Source organism: Lycium barbarum, chromosome 3 (genome assembly GCF_019175385.1).
Source record: "Lycium barbarum isolate Lr01 chromosome 3, ASM1917538v2, whole genome shotgun sequence".
Taxonomy (NCBI): Eukaryota; Viridiplantae; Streptophyta; class Magnoliopsida; order Solanales; family Solanaceae; genus Lycium; species Lycium barbarum.
In genome coordinates this window covers 138,013,920-138,032,496 of record NC_083339.1, presented here as the reverse complement: position 1 = coordinate 138,032,496, position 18,577 = coordinate 138,013,920, and the positions used below count along the sequence as shown (strand labels likewise).

Genomic DNA, 18,577 nt, shown 5'->3' with positions numbered 1-18,577 from the left:
CCAAACACACTAGCTTTAGTCTCTTCCATGGTAGGTTTAGCAATCAACATGGCATTATCTTCAGCAGAAACTCTTTCTTGAATAAAGTCAGTGCAATTCAAATTCCCAGAACTTGAATCAGTAGTAAAGATCTTCTGAAAATAATCGATTGCAGCCTTTGCAACTTCCTCCCCACCTTCTCTCCATTCCCCTTCCTTATCCTGGATCTTCTGAATGCTAATCCTCATCCTCTTTCCTTTAATCACTGCATGAAAGTAGGCAGTGTTCTTATCACCATCCCTCAACCATTGAGCCTTTGCCTTTTGCCTGAGAACTGCATCCTGTAAGCCTAAAAACTGTACATACTTGGCCTTTGTTTCATTAAGTTCGGCCCTATGACTAGGTGAACTAGAGATGACCAGAGCCTCCTCCAGATCCACAATCAACTTCTCCAACCTGGGCTCCTCATAAATGTTACCAAAAGTCTCCCTTGACCAAGTACTCAACCTTTTACTAGTCTTCTTAAGCTTCTGATGTAAAATCCACATAGGATTACCTTCCACAACTTCATCCCAAACTTCCTTCACCACAGTGAGAAAGCCTTCATTGTCAGACCAAAAACTTAAAATATCTAGGAGCAACAGAGACCACATTCCTCATAGTAATTAGCAAGGGAGCATGATCTGAACTCACCCTTGCTAGATGCAACACAGATGTCTCAGTGAAATTGTCATTCCACTCAATATTAGTGAGAAGTCTGTCCAACCTCATCCATATAGTATCTGGTGGCCCCCTGTTGTCACTCCAAGTATGCATATTGCCAAAGAAACTTGAATCTTGCAAGCCACAATCATCCATACACTCTAGGAAATCAAAACTCTTGTCTAGTCTGAAAGGGACACCCCCTACCTTCTCCTCAGCAGAAGCTATCACGTTGAAATCACCCACACCATGGCCCTTGAATTCTGCCCACCCAAGCCCTCAATTCATCCCATAATGGTAATCTGAGAATGGACCTACACTTAGCATACACCACTGTTACATGTAAAGGCTTGGGGCTCATAGGGTGTGTCATTCTTAAAGTAACTTGCTGCTCTGTATTTTCCAGTATGGTCACCACATGATCATCAGACCAGAATAGCCATATTTTATTATTGCAGTTGCAAAAACAGTGTTGCAACCCAAGTAGAAGTTGATACCTCTTTATTTTGGAAGACCTAACCATAGGCTCTTGTAAGGCAATGAAAGTAAGTTGATGTTGTACTTTGATAGTTTTAAGCCTCTCATGGGCTTTCTGGGCCTTTATGCCCCTAATGTTCCATGACAGTGTACTAATCATGGGAAACATCAGAGGTCGGGTCATTTGTCCTTCTTGTACTGCTCTTTGACACCTTAGGCGAAGGCCACATGACCTCAGCACCATTAGGATCATGTGCACCTCTTGGAGAGAGGTTGTTGAACTGGGTGATCTTGTCTTGAACAGTTGATGAGATAGGGGCATCAAAGTTCAGAGATCTGAGTGACCTCCTAGCATTCTCATCATTTGACATTGTTTTAATTTCCGCTTCTAACAACATCTCCATATCTCTATGGGCCTCTTTTCCCCCAACCCCAGTAAGATCAGCAGGGACAATGGCCAGTCCCGGGGGCCTCGCATGAGTTGACATCTCCAGCTCAGTGTTGAAACCACATGGCAGTCCATCCTCCCTAGAGGCAGGCAACTTCAAGGTAGGAAAGCTGATTCCCCCAAAATGATTAAACTCCGGAACACCTTGCAAAGGAACTGTCGACCTGAATTTTTGTTTCTTCTTGGAAGCTAATTGTAAATTTTGTCCCTCCGAGATCTCCAACAATTCCTCTCCTAACACTTGCACTTGCTCAGCTATCTTCTCAGGTAGCTCAATTTTGGACTTCTTGCTCTTCTTGTTGGTCTGCTTAGCAACAATTTGAGGTTCTGGCTTCCTTCCTCTCCTTGCTCTACCTTTTGACACAACCTCTCCACCAGCTTTGGATAGCAAAGGGCCAGATTTGGAAGTGTGCACCTCGAGCGCACCCTCAGTGCCAGATACTTCCATCTCTGCCAGCCCTCCATCCACTTCAGCAGCTGGTGAAACACCCACAACAACATTTGCTGGACTTTGAGAATCAGTCACCTCCATGTCATTGTCGTCTTGCAGCATAGCAAAGGAGTTGTGCTCTTTTGCAGGAGGTGCATCCTTGTGACCATCACCCATAGTCTCTCCGTGTGGTTGTCCTGCAGCTGCTGGAGGTTTCACTACACTTGAGGATCTAGGAGTAGTATCCTTGGGCTTTTGGAACCTACAGACAGCATCAGAGTGTCCCTTCATCTTGCAATAGAAACAAAAATCTGGGATCTGCTCATACTCAATGGGTTGGAGGAAGGTCCGCACTTCCCCACGACCATCAATCAATGCAACCTCAACCTCATTAAGTCTAGGCATAGCGAAATCGATCTCAATCCTTGCCTTGGCTGTAGAAGGCCTGGTACGAGCTAACGTAGCTCTATCCAGTCCCATCAGAGTTCCAATTGGGTCTAGTATCCTTTCCAAAGCAGCCCACTCCTGGTAATGCCAGGGCAGGTCCGGCAGTGTCACCCAAACAGGCGTGAGAGTGGATTCCTTCTTAGTATTGACATTACGAGTCCATTTTTGCAAGCACATGAGCATACCGCAAATTGGCATCAATCTTCCCTTCCCATAGAACTGATTGAAATCATCTTCATTAGCAAAATCAATGTATACATGCCTCCAATCCTTAGCACCAATTTTGACCGACCCTTTCGTGGGTACCAATTTTTTAAACTCATCGCGTAACTTGTCTATTTGAGGTCGTGTTCGAGGAAACATACCCACCACTGTTAGCCGACACTTTTCAGCAAGTAATTCATCCTCTTCCATAGTGAAACTCACTCTAGCTTTGCCATCAACAAGTTCGTAAACCCTTGGTTCCAACCGAACATTGCGTCGCACACCAGCAGAAGTAGTAACTGCATAGCTAGGTTTTGGAGCAGGAGGATTGTTTGTAGGAACACCTGGGGCCAATTGGCCAGAGGAGATGGCCGGAACGGCCATCGCGAGCTGCCTAGAATCGGGCTCCAACGTGAATTAGGGGGCATGTGACTCACGCGTACAATTTTCTAGAGAGAGAAATATTTGAGCGCGTCTTCAAAGAGTTGATTTTCCATAAAGGACTAACCTTCTTTTGACTCGAATGCTTTTGTTAGCTTAGCACATTTGATACAATATGTGATTGTAAATTAGAGATTGTGGTTCCAGTTATTTGGATTCCAGAATGCGTGTGTATATGGATTCGGGTAATGTCTTCAGATTATTAGCTGATATTCTGTCTGGATACCTTGATTCAGATTTAACTGATGCTGCACTTGTTTGTTGTATAAGCATTGTAGATTTTAGCAGTGTATTTTGTTAAAGTTTGTTACTTTTGATATTATGGATTATATGGGAATAGGGAACTGCATGGTCAAAAGTAACAAACAGCTCCTCGTGGTAAAGAAGTCCAGTTTGCCTTGATGACTGAAGGCAAGCTACTATAACCTTAGCAGCTTTAACAAACGATTGAGGGTAACTGTTGACTTTATCAGTAAGAAGTACTTGAACCTAGAAATTCTGGTTTGCGCTAATGTTGTTGAGGTATTTTGAGTATCCTTGACCCTTGAAGAATAGAACCATAGCTGAACTTAGTTTTGTCATGTGGAGTTGTTTCTCTGTGATAGGACTATATGCAAGTTCTCACTTGGATTAAAGAAGTTGGTAGAATAGCAACTGAAAGGGGAAGGCTACTTTCAACAACTTTGGGAGAGACCAAGGCCAACAGAAGGTTGCAATATCTCTTATTTTTTCTCAATTCCTATATATCAATTTCTCTTAATATTATATTGATTAGAAAATTCGGAGTAGCTATGCTTCCTTTTTTCTCCATTTTTTTGGATGAGTATACTTCCTTTTTCCATGTTCTTTCGCAAGCTTTCAGCCTCCTGTTTCTTTTTGTTTAAGGCAACCTCAGAAGGGACGTCAAACTCTGAAAACCTTGTTCTGGCTTAGCTCTTCTTTTTCTTGTTTTCTGATGGACCAGTGAGGCATAATGACTGACTTTCAATAACTTCTTGTCAAATCCAAATTTCTTTTCTGATTAATGTTTTCAAACCCATGAGAAGGGCTCTAATCAGCTTATCTTACCAATTTATGCTCAACATGGTGAGAGTATATCCTCTCTCTAAACCAAATGAAGTTACAGTCCGCGTAGTCTATGACCCTAACACCAACTAGCTAGAGTGTATGTAACTTAGTAGAGAATACAGCATTTTGACTGTGACCACTCACAGACCTTTTATAGCATTGGCTTTATTAGAGCTATTGCTGCAACAAACAACAGCTATGAAGGCATTCTTGAAAGACATAACAGCTGAAGCCCTTACTGTGTTAGAACCAGAAACTCTTTATATGGAAGTTGATTTCTTTTTTCCCGCTTGCCCTGTTACTGGGATTTCCTTTGTGTATATCTTGTGTGCATGAAATGGATGTCTTGAAAGCTGATTTAAGTGGGATACTTTTGAATCTAAAGTGTGTTTGATCTCGGAAACCAACAAGAGGAGTACCCAGTTGGCTGGCTAGTTGTGCTCTTTAAAGTTAAGTGTGTTCAAACATTCAACATCCTGGGCATTCTTTCGTTGTCTCTCCCCACATCTCAAGTATGGCTAAGTGACTGTTTCGGTACTAAGGCAAGATTTCTTCGTGAGTGTTGGGTAAGTGGTTTTTGTTGTACTATTCAGCAAAGTATCTTGCAACGTTGAAGATTTTGATGGGTTCTCTAGACAAATAAACTTCCTCTTGCCCTGAACAGGTCGGGTGTAAAAATGGTGCACGGAATGGTAACAATGTATAATGACCAGAACAATTCTCAACAAGTTATGTTCTCTAGCATCAAAACATGGTTAAAAAAATGGCTTTCTGAAAAATATTGAAGTAATTAAAGCAAGTTTTGTTACAAAATGAAGTGAATCTCAACAATTTTAAAGCGCTAACTCAAGCTGAAAGGTAATAACGCTAAACAACTGTTAGATGTGCTCAAACTTCCCCTAAATGGCTAGTGTAGCAGCGTAAGCTGTGTGGGAGACTCACAAACAAATAAGACTTAACGAATATCCACATTAGGAATGTGAGCAATTTTGTGCCAGTCTTCACCAATTTCCTTCTCACTACGCCTTTCCAGTTCTGGACAGCCAATAAGTTCTAATCTTGTGAGGGCTGTTAGGTGCTGCAATCCCTTGGGTACAGATTTTAGCATCCTACAGTATTTAACAAGTAACTGTGTGAGTGAAGTTAAACCTTCCAGTCCTTGTTGGGGGAGACTCTCTAGTGCTTCACAACTTTCAATTTGGAGACGCTTCAAAGCATTGAGACTAGCCAGGCTGGTAGGCAGCTCTTTAAGATAGTCGAAATCAAAGATACTCAAGTATTCGAGATATTTGAGGCTTTTGAACATCTCTTCTGGGAGTGAAGTCGCTTCATTGTTAGCACCAATGCGGAGGGAAGTAAGAGTGCTAAGATTAGATATGGAGCTCAAACCTGTTGCATATGTGTTGCCGTGAACTTCCAATTTCTTGACAGAAGAAAGGGTTGGAAAAACAAACATAGGGCAATACAAAATCGCCATTTCTTCAAGCATGGGGAATTTCTCTTCTCCTTCCTCTTTCATCAATCCTTTCAAATTACGAAACAACCATATGCGAAGTTTTTTCAGGGATGGAAACCTTCTTCTTGTAGGGAATCTAGAATGAGCATCATCCTCTTCAACATACTTCACCTCGGCAGACCCGTATTGTAACTCTAAACTTTCTAGACAAGGTAGCTCCCCTAAGGGTGGTAAGCGCAAGCAGTTATTGCATCTTTTAATTCTAATAGAGACGACCTTTTCCAAAACTGAGTGATTTATCCAGTTTGGAAAACGGTATCCTCTGAAGCCAATGATTTCTAAATATTTCAGATTGGGGTGTGGTTCGAGGGCTTCAAGCACTTTAACTTCTGATTCATATCTATGTGATCCATCGATATCCCAACTCATGCTTAAAGATTGCAGATTTGCTTTTGCAAATAAATTGGCTTCTTTTGCATCCGCATCATTCTGCACTCTCTCAAGGTGTGTGATTGAAATTGAGCCATAGAGATTTAGGTTCTGTAGTTCACGAAGTTGATAACCATTCTTCCATCCCACAATAAAGCAACCTATAGTCTTAAGGCAAGTCAACAATCCTATCCTTGGTGGTGTAGAAGTCAATGGACAACCATCAAGTAAAAGATTTCGGAGACTAATAAGTTTACTTGTTTGTTTTGGCAAACAAGAAAGTGAGTAGCAATTATGTAGATCAAGAGTCTGCAGATTTTGAAGCTTGCACAACCTTTTTGGAAGACTATGAATGTTATTGCGAGACAGGTCCAGGTATCTTAAATGTACTAGATCTCCAATGGAAGAGGGTATTTGGTCAAGTTTTGAGTAACTTAGATTAAGCACCCTCAATGAGACAAACTGTTTCAAGAGAGAAGGAGAGTAAGAAGACACCACTTTAGCAAAACCAATGGACATCATGTGTGTATAATCTTTCCCTTTTATTTCACGGATATTGCTGCTTGATGCGCTTGCCGAAAACAGAGATGTTGCCAAATCATGGATAAGATCATGCATCTTGAAATAAGTATTATCAGATTTAACTTCAATCTCTTGGAAGAAAGACCTCAAGTATAATTCATTCCATACTTCATTACCCACATCCTCTAGCTCCAAATTTCCTTTTTTGTTTGATAAAAGAAAACCGTGTGCCATCCAGAGAGTGATGAGATTTTCCTTTACCATTTTGGTGTCCTTTGGGAATACTGCACAATACGCAAAGCATTGTCTCAAATCATGTGGAAGGTGATGATAACTCAGTCTCAGGGCAGGCAAAATAGAACTTTCATCTTGAGGCAGATTCCAAATTTCATTATCTCTCACATGTTCCCATTCACTTTCTTCTCTCTTGAAGCGTAAAAGACCTCCAAGAGTCTTGGCAGCTAAAGGCACACCACCACATTTCTTCACAATCTCCGTTCCAATGGCCACAAGATTAGAATTTGTTTCTCTTTGTTGCCCAAATGCGCGTTGCATAAACAACAGTAAACTATCATGTTGAGACAAATTTGACAAATGATATGGTTGCAACGTTCCCATAATTAATCCAACCTTTTCAAGACGAGTAGTAGCTAAAATAGAAGCACCTCTTGCTCCAACATTTAAGACTGCCCTTAACTTAGCCCACTTTTCTTGATCATCATTCCAAACATCATCTAAGACAAGCGAGTATCTTTTTCCATTCAATAACTCTTGAAGCTTCTTCTGAAACGAAGCCAAGTCCTCGACATCAAGAGAACTTCTTTCAATATTTCCCACAATTGTCTTTATCAACATCTTCTCATCGAAATCATCTGAGACACAAACCCATATTTTGGGATTGAAATGCTTAGACACTCTCTCATCATTGAAGATCATTTGGGCAAGTGTGGTCTTTCCTAACCCCCCCATACCAACTATAGGAAACACTGGAAGTTCTTGTGCAACATTAACATTGTTTATCAGAATTTCCACTATCTCATCCTCCTCTTTGTCCCTTCCATAGACTTCTGGTTCAGTTAAAACAAAACCTGTTTTAAATAGTGAGGACACAAAAATTTTGTTACAATTGAGCTCATTAGAGGGAGTCAGCAAGAAATATAGAAGATTTTTACAAAATTAAATAGACAAAACAAACATGTAGAGAAAATCTCTAAAACTAAGCTACTCCCTCCGGATCAAAAAAAGTGTTCACTTAGCGCACACCCAATTTGATCATATAACACTTAATGGGGCAAATCTGGAAAAACAATGTTAATTCTTTCTTGATTTGATAAGTGGACTCTTTTTTTTATCCCGAGGGAGTATTAGTTAGTACTTACACCTGTTTCACGTGTAGCGGCTTGTCTCTCTGTAATTTTTTCAAGAAAATGAAACTTCCTTCTTTCCTCAGCAATGGCATCTAGTTTCTCCATCATCTCTTTCATCCTTTTCCCAATCTTGTGACGGAAAGTGATAACCCCTGGATGATAACGCCCTAATCGAGACTGCTCGAATGTTGCTGCCTCATTTTTACATTCGTCCAGTATGTCATCAACTTCATATGCAGCAGCATTGAGTTTCTGCAACCAATTCTCTATTGCCTTATCCTTTACTTGCTTCTCCTGAGCATTTTCAAGCACAACTTGAATTGTGGAAAACATACTTGAGAGCTTTTCAAATTCCTTTTCAAAACCGAAAAACAATACAAGTTTCCCTCGGATGAAACAACTGAGATTCTCAAGCAGAACTTGAAGGAAAGCTTCCGCCATGTATTGAATTCAATATAGATATGAACCCTAATCAACAATGAAATTATATCTGTGGAACAAAGTAAAAGCTACTGGAATAAAATGAGCAATTCAAAGTGACTGGTTTGTTAACTTTATGTGTGAATGCTTTTCATGGAAACTGCAGATGCCTATACTTTTCTTTTGTCTGTGTCTGCCAAAAAGTCTTTCCACTGGACCTATAAAGGGCGACCTGGTCCTGTCAAATTGGGGTGGGCATAAACACCGAAAACCAAAAAACCGAACCGAATCGAACCGAATTAATGCGGTTTTTCGATTTCGGTATTTCGTTTTTTCGGTTCGATTCCGGTTTTTTTTTATGACAAATTTGGTGTTCGGTTTCGGATCTTCGATTTTTCAGTTTAACTGAATATTTAATACATGAATGCAATATTTTTTTACAGTTCTCTTAAATTATCAGTGGGTTAGGGAACTTAGGTTTACAGTTTTAATACATGAATGCAATATGTTGACAAGAATTTTCTTCCACTCATATATCAGACATGAGTCGACTGGACTGGTTTGTGGACTGGTCTGTGGACTGGTTTTTTGCTGCTGCTGTTACGGGTTGCTGCTGCTGCTGTTAAGCTTATATGTTAAGTTGAAACTTGAAAGCATGTAGTACAGTAGTAGTCTCTACTGCCCAGTTCCAATCTTGTTAGTTGGGACACACTTATGCCGCTGCCCAGAACTGAAGTACAAGTTATGGTCCAGTGTTGGACCGTTGGTCGATGGATAGGTCACAATATTCTTCGATTAGCTGGAAAAGTTTGAATATTATTAACGGGTGACTAGTGCTTAACCCATGCCAAAAAAATCAAAACCGAACTTCAAAAAATCGAACCGAACCGAACTAATTCGGTTCCACTTTCAAAAAACCGAAACCGATATACCGAACCGAACTTTGAAAAAACCGAACCGAACGCCCACCCCTAGAACTATCAATCAAGTTGTCAAGTTAGTGCTCCATATGCTTTTCAAAAAGATAATACTGAAAAACAAAACAAGCCTCTCTACCCGCCCGCCCCCCGCCCCTCCCAAAAAAAAAAAAAAAAAGGTGGGTTGCTGTTGTTTGGTAAAAATTACTCCCTCTGGCCCATTTTATACGAAAGTATTTGATTTGGCATGAAGTTTAATAAATAAAAAAAGACTTTTGAATCTTCTAGTCTAAAACAAATTATAAAAAATTGTGTGGCTAGAAATTCTATTTAAAGTTAAATTTTTATTAAATATAGAAATGTGTCATTCTTTATTGTACTGAACTAAAAAGGCAAGAGGTCATATAAATTGGGAAGGAGGGAGTAATCAAGTTAGTTTTTTTAGTTCCTCAATTCCAATTTATATGACGGTCTTTAATCGGGCACAATTTTAACAAAAAAAATTGAATCTTGTGCTTTAAAACAAGCCATAGTTTTTTGTGGGGCTATAATTCATATTATTAAGGTCAAGAAAGTTTAAAGTTAAATTATTTTTAAATAAGGAAATATGACATTCCTTTTGAAACAAACCGAAAAAGAGAGCATGTGACAAAACTCAAGACAACAACAACAACATACCCAGTGAATCCCACACGTGGGGTCTGGGAAGGGTAGAGTGTACGCAGACCTTACCAACCGAAGTTATAGTCTGCGTACTGTGAACCTAACACCAACTCGAGTGTTAGGAAAAATGGTAAAAATGGTGCACTTATTAACAAGGTATAATGACTAGAGCGATTCTCAACAAGTTCTGTTCTCTAGCACCAAAACACGGTTAAAGAAGGGGCTGTGTGAAAAATTAAAGTAACTAAAGCAAGTTTTTGTTAAAAAATGAAGTAAATCTCAGCAATTCTAAAGCGCGAGCATCTCTAGAGTTGGAAGGCAACACCGGCTAAACAACTATTAGATGTAGTCAAGATCTTCGCCTAAATAGTTAGTGTAGCAATTTATTGATCTGCAACCCCACTGCCAGGAAATTAAATTGATTAGCTTGATCTGATGTCAAACGTGTACAAAAATTTCAGAAGTAAGAAATAGGCATTATGAAAAAAAAAAAAAAGAAAAAAAAAAAAAGAGAAAGAGAGATGGAAGATGAGGGATTCAGAGGAGTTGAAATAACAAACTAAAAAGACAAGCATGAGCACGTTAATATCTAGTGCTAATACATCAGATAAATGCTAGGTTATTTTCCCAGTAAGCGGCGACCACGCCGGTTGGCACCTTTAACTCTGAAATTGAGCTCATCTACACCATCTTGAAGATGATCCAGGGATTTGTTCTGCCTGCAATATCCAACAACATATGCAGAAATTCTTAGAAGTGATTAGATAATAGCATAGTACATAAAAGTAAAAATAAGAGGAAAGAGGAAGGGGTAAAGAGCAAGGATGGTCATGATCCTTTTAAAGAAAATTTCGCTATCTTGAATACTAACCTCTCTATTTCAGATCCCATGTCAACAGCCATATGTTTGAGCTCTCCCAACAGGTTACTGAGATCTGATAACGCGTCATCTTGCTTTGCGTGCTCAACCTGTCAAATTTTCAAAATGATTAGAGCTGTTTCCATTGGGCTCTCTTAAAGTTGGAAAAAAACAGGTTCAACCGTAGCTTAATGAGATGCAAGCGCGATTCTCTCCAACTGACATTCACTTCTCCCTCTACCACTCCTGTCAGACCCACTCTTTCATTCCACAAGTAAACACAAATAGAACACTCTTTCTTGACACCCCCAGGAAAAAAAAAAGGTGGAGATATAGTCGATGATTTCCTCTGTCAAATCTACTTCCCCTTTTCCTCTAATTCCTTATTATCTAGCTTCTACTTGAAGCTATGAAGCAGTAGGGTTTCTATAAATCAAATGTCGTTCTGCTTCAGAATCTGGAATTTGTACCCAAAAGAACTATTAACAGGATTTTCAACTCAAGAAACAAGCTCTCTGGAAATAAACTAAAAAGGACAGCCCGGTGCACTAAGCTCACGCTATGCGCGGGGTTCGGGGAAGGGCCTGACCACAAGGGTCTTTTGACGACATTCCCATAGATATGAAAATAGAAAATGATATTCAAATCCAAACAAATCCTAAACCTATAAAGACCCAACTGCTGCTAAGTCAGCAGCCATGCAACAAAAGACAACGTTGATACCAATTGGATTGTACAAGTTGGTGTCTAATTTGTGTTGTGACCCCTAAATTATATTTTTGGATCTTTGTGTCCGTTTCAGACAGCCTGAAAGGACCCTCATGTATACAAATTTTAGTCATTATGGTATGAAGCAGGTATTATTTTGGTCTAACCATTGCAGCAGTCATTGCCAACTCACATAGGCACGTGTGCAAATTTGTAGTTTCCCTCTGCAATCCTCATCCTCATTTTCAGCCAGAAAACACCAACCATGAAGGACATATTGTGACCGTTCTAAGATAGAGAATGCAAAACGAATCTAAGGTAGATAGATTTTTTTGGTCAAGTGATTAAATAATACTAGTACATGTTAGAAAGGCATCAAGAAGATGCAAAGTTACAGGAAAGATAAATAGCTGCTTCAAAACAAAATAAACATGAAGCTAGTTGAGCATTGAGCAAAAGTCTGTCAATAGCCAAAAAAGATATCTCCAAAACCCCTGGAGTTAGGGAACTAACAAAATCCAAAATGTTATCCACACTGTTTACCGGGGAAAAAAAGTGCCAACTGAAAAGAGTGGTTAGACATCTAGCCTTAAGTGTGCTAGTGGAAATTGAGATTCCATCAAAGCATTTGCAATTTCTTTCTTTTCTAGATCCTTTTGATAGTCTTGTCAACTCTCCAGGCATCTTTAATGGAAAGGGGCATAAACCATTGAAGACCAAACAGAGAGTGGAAGAAATGCCATAATTCAGCTGCTGTGGGGAGACAGTTTCATTGTCAAAGTTTGGCAGATAGATTAAAGATTGTTGTTTTCATTTGCCTGGTGAATGACTGGTTGGGGGAATATACGTCCTTATGGTGTTGGTCGTAGTTCTTTGGATTCGAGGATGCGTGTATAAATGGATTCACATAAGTTCTTCAGATTATTGGCTGAGTGACTGTGTGAGCACCTTTGATGCGGATTTAACTGATGCTGTACCTGTTTGTTGTACGAGTATTTTAGAATTTAGCAGCGTCTTCTGCAAATGTTTGTTACTTAGGATTTATACGGGAATAGAAAACTGCACGGCCCAAGGTAACAAACAGCTCCCGGTGGTAAAGAAGTTGAATTTGCCTCGATGACCAAAGGCAAACTACTATTACCTTAGCAGTTTTAACAAACCATTGAGAGTAACAATAATTTTATCACTAAGTACTTGGACCTAGAAATTCGTCTTTGTGGGCTAATATTGTTGAGGTTTTTGAGTATGTGGACCCTCGAAGGATTGAACCAAAGGTGAACTTAGTTTTGTCATGCAGAGTTGTTTTTCTGTGATAGGACTGTATGCAAGTTCTCACTTGGATTAAAGAAGTTGGTAGAATAGCAACTGAAAGGGGAAGGCTACTTTCAACAACTTTGGGAGAGACCAAGGCCAACAGAAGGTTACAATATCTCTTATTTTTTCTCAATTCCTATATATCAATTTCTCTTAATATTATAGTGACTAGAAAATTCGGAGTAGCTATGCTTCCTTTTTTCTCCATTTTTTTGGATGAGTATACTTCCTTTTTCCATGTTCTTTCGCAAGCTTTCAGCCTCCCGTTTCTTTTTGTTTAAGGCAACCTCTGAAGGGACGTCTAACTCTGAAAACCTTGTTCTGGCTTAGCTCTTCTTTTTCTTGTTTTCTGATGGACCAGTGAGGCATAACGACTGACTTTCAATAACTTCTTGTCAATCCAAATTTCTTTTCTGATTAATGTTTCCAAAACCCATGAGAAGGGCTCTAATCAGCTTGTCTTACCAATTTATGCTCAACATGGTGAGAGTATATCCTCTCTCTAAACCAAATGAAGTTACAGTCCGCGTAGTCTATGACCCTAACACCAACTAGCTAGAGTGTATGTAACTTAGTAGAGAATACAGCATTTTGACTGTGACCACTCACAGACCTTTTATAGCATTGGCTTTATTAGAGCTATTGCTGCAACAAACAACAGCTATGAAGGCATTCTTTAAAGACATTACAGCTGAAGCCCTTACTGTGTTAGAACCAGAAACTCTTTATATGGAAGTTAATTTCTTTTTTCCCGCTTGCCCTGTTACTGGGATTTCCTTTGTGTATATCTTGTGTGCATGAAATGGATGTCTTGAAAGCTGATGTAAGTGGGATACTTTTGAATCTAAAGTGTGTTTGATCTCGGAAACCAACAAGAGGAATACCCACTTGGCTGGCTAGTTGTGCTCTTTAAAGTTTAAGTGTGTTCAAACATTCATCATCCCGGGCATTCTTTCGTTGTCTCTCCCCACATCTCAAGTATGGTTAAGTGACTGCGTTTTGGTACTAAGGCAAGATTTCTTCGTGAGTGTTGGGTAAGTGGTTTTTGTTGTACTATTCAGCAAAGTATCTTGCAACGTTGAAGATTTTGATGGGTTCTCTAGACAAATAAACATTGACAAATAAACTTCCTCTTGCCCTGAACAGGTCGGGAAAATGTAAAAATGGTGCACGGAATGGTAACAATGTATAATGACCAGAACAATTCTCAACAAGTTATGTTCTCTAGCATCAAAACATGGTTAAAGAAAGGGCTTTCTGAAAAATATTGAAGTAATTAAAGCAAGTTTTGTTACAAAATGAAGTGAATCTCAACAATTTTAAAGCGCTAGCAACTCAAGTTCAAAGGTAATAACACCAGCTAAACAACTGTTAGATGTGCTCAAGATCTTCCCCTAAATGGCTAGTGTAGCAGCGTAAGCTGTGTGGGAGAGACTCGGAAACAAAGAACCGTAGAAACAATTACAAATAAGACTTAACGAATATCCACATTAGGAATGTGAGCAATTTTGTGCCAGTCTTCACCAATTTCCTTCTCACAACGCCTTTCCAGTTCTGGACAGCCAATAAGTTCTAATCTTGTGAGGGCTGTTAGGTGCTGCAATCCCTTGGGTACAGATTTTAGCATCCTACAGTATTTAACAAGAAACTGTGTGAGTGAAGTTAAACCTTCCGGCCCTTGTTGGGGGAGACTCTCTAGTGCTTCACAACTTTCAATTTGGAGACGCTTCAAAGCATTGAGACTAGCCAGGCTGGTAGGCAGCTCTTTAAGATTGTTGAACTCAAAGATACTCAAGTATTCGAGATATTTAAGGCTCTTGAACATCTCTTCTGGGAGTGTAGTTGCTTCATTATTAGCACCAATGCGGAGGGAAGTAAGAGTGCTAAGATTAGATATGGAGCTCAAACCTGTTGCATATGTGTTGCCGTGAACTTCCAATTTCCTGACAGAAGAAATGTTTGGAAAAACAAACATAGAGCAATGCAAAATCGCCATCTCTTCAAGTATGGGGAATTTCTCTTCTCCTTCCTCTTTCATCAATCCTTTCAAATTACGAAAGAACCATATACGAAGTTTTTTCAGGGATGGGAACCTTCTTCTTGTAGGGAATCTAGAATGGACATCATCCTCTTCAACATACTCCACCTCTGCAGACCCGTATTGTAACTCTAGACTTTCTAGACAAGGCAGCTCCCCTAAAGGTGGTAAGCGCAAGCAGTTATTGCATCTTTTAATTCTAATAGAGACGACCTTTTCCAAAACTGAGTGATTTATCCAGTTTGGAAAACGGTATCCTCCGAAGCCAATGATTTCTAAATATTTCAGATTGGGGTGTGGTTCGAGGGCTTCAAGCACTTTAACTTCTGATTCATATCTATGTGATCCATCGATATCCCAACTCATGCTTAAAGATTGCAGATTTGCTTTTGCAAATAAATTGGCTTCTTTTGCATCCGTATCATTCTGCACTCTCTCAAGGTGTGTGATTGAAATTGAGCCATAGAGATTTAGGTTTTGTAGTTCACGAAGTTGATAACCATTCTTCCATCCCACAATAAAGCAACCTATAATCTTAAGGCATGTCAACAATCCTATCCTTGGTGGTGTAGAAGTCAATGGACAGCCATCAAGTAAAAGATTTCGGAGACTAACAAGTTTACTTGTTTGTTTTGGCAAACAAGAAAGTGAGTAGCAATTATGTAGATCAAGAGTCTGCAGATTTTGAAGCTTGCACAACCTTTTTGGAAGACTACGAATGTTATTGCGAGATAGGTCCAGGTATCTTAAATGTGCTAGATCTCCAATGGAAGAGGGTATTTGGTCAAGTTTTGAGTAACTTAGATTAAGCACCCTCAATGAGACAAACTGTTTCAAGAGAGAAGGAGAGTAAGAAGACACCACTTTAGCAAAACCAATGGACATCATGTGTGTATAATCCTTCCCTTTTATTTCACGGATATTGCTGCTTGATGCGCTTGCCGAAAATAGAGATGTTGCCAAATCATGGATAAGATCATGCATCTTAAAATAAGTATTACCAGATTTAACTTCAATCTCTTGGAAGAAAGACCTCAAGTATAATTCATTCCATACTTCATTACCCACATCCTCTAGCTCCAAGTTTCCTTTTGATAAAATAAAACCGTGTGCCATCCAGAGAGTGATGAGATTTTCCTTTACCATGTTGGTGTCCTTTGGGAATACTGCACAATACGCAAAGCATTGTCTCAAATCAAGTGGAAGGTGATGATAACTCAGTCTCAAGGCAGGCAAAATAGAACTTTCATCTTGAGGCAGATTCCAAATTTCATTATCTCTCACATGTTCCCATTCACTTTCTTCTCTCTTGAAGCGTAAAAGACCTCCAAGAGTCTTGGCCGCTAAAGGCACACCACCACATTTCTTCACAATCTCCTTTCCAATGGCCACGAGATTAGAATTTGTTTCTCTTTGTTGCCCAAATGCGCGTTGCATAAACAACAGTAAACTATCATGTTGAGACAAACTTGACAAATGATATGGTTGCAACGTTCCCATAATTAATCCAACCTTTTCAAGACGAGTAGTAGCTAGAATAGAAGCACCTCTTGCTCCAACATTTAAGACTGCCCTTAACTTAGCCCACTTTTCTTGATCATCATTCCAAACATCATCTAAGACAAGCAAGTATCTTTTTCCATTCAATAACTCCAGAAGCTTCTTTTGAAGTGAAGCCAAGTCCTCGACATCAAGAGAACTTCTTCCAACATTTCCTACAATTGTCTTTATCAACCTCTTCTCATCAAAATCATCTGAGACACAAACCCATATTTTGGGATTGAAGTGCTTAGTCACTCTCTCATCATTGAAGATCATTTGGGCAAGTGTTGTCTTTCCTAATCCGCCCATACCAACTATAGGAAACACTGGAAGTTCTTGTGCAACATTAACATTGTTTATCAGAATTTTCACTATCTCATCCTCCTCTTTGTCCCTTCCATAGACTTTTGGTTCAGTTAAAACAAAACCTGTTTTAAATAGCGAGGACACAAAAAATTTGTTACAATTGAGCTCATTAGAGGGAGTCAGCAACAAATATAGAAGATCCTTACAAAATTAAATAGACAAAACAAACATGTAGAGAAAATCTCTAAAACTAAGCTACTCCCTCCGCCCTCCGGATCAAAAAAAGTGTCCACTTAGTACACACCCGTAAGAAAATGCTAACTTCTGGACAAAAATAGGTAATTTAATTAAACTACTCCTAATTAAATAAGCATTGAAATTTTATCATATATGCGAAAACATTATTAATTCTTTCTTGATTTGACTAGTGATTTTTTTTTTTATCCGGAGGGAGTATTAGTTAGTACTCACACCTGTTTCACGTGTAGCGGCTTGTCTCTCTGTAATTTTTTCAAGAAAATGAAACTTGCTTCTTTCCTCAGCAATGGCATCTAGTTTCTCCATCATCTCTTTCATCCTTTTCCCAATCTTGTGACGGAAAGTGATAATCCCCGGATGATAACGCCCTAATCGAGACTGTTCGAATGTTGCTGCCTCATTTTTACATTCGTCCAGTATGTCATCAACTTCATATGCAGCAGCATTGAGTTTCTGCAACCAATTCTCTATTGCCTTATCCTTTACTTGCTTCTCCTGAGCATCTTCAAGCACAACTTGAATTGTGGAAAACATGCTTGAGAGCTTTTCAAATTCCTTTTCAAAACCGAAGAACAAAACAAGTTTCCCTCGGATGAGAGAACTGAGATTGTCTAGCAGAACTTGAAGGAAAGCTTCAGCCATGTATTGAATTCAATATAGATATGAACCCTAATCAACAATGAAATTATATCTGTGGAACAAAGTAAAAGCTACTGGAATAAAATGAGCAATTCAAAGTGACTGGTTTGTTCACTTTATGTGTGAATGCTTTTCATGAAAACTGCAGATGCCTATACTTTTCTTTCATTTTTTTGCACGGATTGCCCTTCTTTTGGGTGGTCTTAAAATTTTGCCCATTGCTCGGATATATGAGGTTTTGGGTTTAAATTTTTATTCAGACATAAAATAAAAATATAATTTTGCAAGGCAGGGCTAGGGAGAGTGTATGCCGGATCCGGCATAAAGTCCTTAAGGAAAAATTAAAGTTATGCCGGAGGGGGCATAACTTTTCCTCAAGGCATAGTTTAGTTATGCCTTATGGGGTAAAAATTTTCCTTAAGGAACTATGCCTTATGGGGCAAAATTTTTCTTTAAGGAACTATGCCTTATGGGGCAGACCTTTAATTAAGACACAACCAAAAGTATGCCCCATAAGGCAGAACTTTTTCTTAAGGTATAGACTTTGCCTTATAAGATAAATTTTTAATTATGCCTTAAGAAAAAATTCCGCCTTATGTGGCATACTATAAAAGTTTGCCCATTAAAAGTATGCCCCCATCGGTATAAACTTGTGAAGGAATTACTAAAGTTATGCCGGACCCGGCATACTTATGCCAAGTCTGCCCATAAGACATAAGTATGTCAAGTCCAGTATAACTTTAGTAATTCATTCACAAGTGTATGTCGATGGGGGCATAGCGAAATTTAAATTTTGCCTTGCAAATTTTTTTAAAAATTTCAACTATATGAGGATTCAAATCTGAAACTCATAAGATTTAGCTGAAGTATAAAATTTAAAAATTTAAAATATAAGGGGTAAAATTTAAAGACCATCCAAAATAAGGTCAATTCGCCCTTTTCC

General features: G+C 39.1%; 2 protein-coding genes across 3 annotated transcripts; both read right to left on the bottom strand.

The window, feature by feature from the left end:
* Positions 1 to 4,959: 4,959 nt before the first annotated feature.
* LOC132632889 (putative disease resistance protein RGA4) lies at positions 4,960 to 8,583 on the bottom strand. The gene is made up of 2 exons (XM_060349017.1): positions 7,985 to 8,583; positions 4,960 to 7,691 (listed from the first exon to the last, which is right to left on the bottom strand). The coding sequence occupies exons 1-2, from the start codon at positions 8,409 to 8,411 to the stop codon at positions 5,152 to 5,154; spliced, it is 2,967 nt and encodes a 988-aa protein (XP_060205000.1). The 5' UTR covers positions 8,412 to 8,583; the 3' UTR covers positions 4,960 to 5,151.
* Positions 8,584 to 10,177: 1,594 nt separating this feature from the next.
* Positions 10,178 to 17,816, bottom strand: LOC132632888 (putative disease resistance protein RGA4). Of its 2 annotated transcripts, XR_009579486.1 has the most exons (4): positions 17,211 to 17,816; positions 14,760 to 16,859; positions 10,842 to 10,939; positions 10,178 to 10,689 (listed from the first exon to the last, which is right to left on the bottom strand). XR_009579486.1 is itself a non-coding variant. In XM_060349016.1 (2 exons), exons 1-2 carry the CDS (start codon positions 17,635 to 17,637, stop codon positions 14,326 to 14,328), a joined length of 2,961 nt encoding a protein of 986 aa, XP_060204999.1. In that variant the 5' UTR covers positions 17,638 to 17,813; the 3' UTR covers positions 14,106 to 14,325. The 2 variants fall into 2 exon arrangements, 1 of the variants encoding a protein (XP_060204999.1); XM_060349016.1 differs by lacking the exons at positions 10,178 to 10,689; positions 10,842 to 10,939 and having other exon boundaries at positions 14,106 to 16,859; positions 17,211 to 17,813.
* Between the last annotated feature and the right edge of the window lie 761 nt (positions 17,817 to 18,577).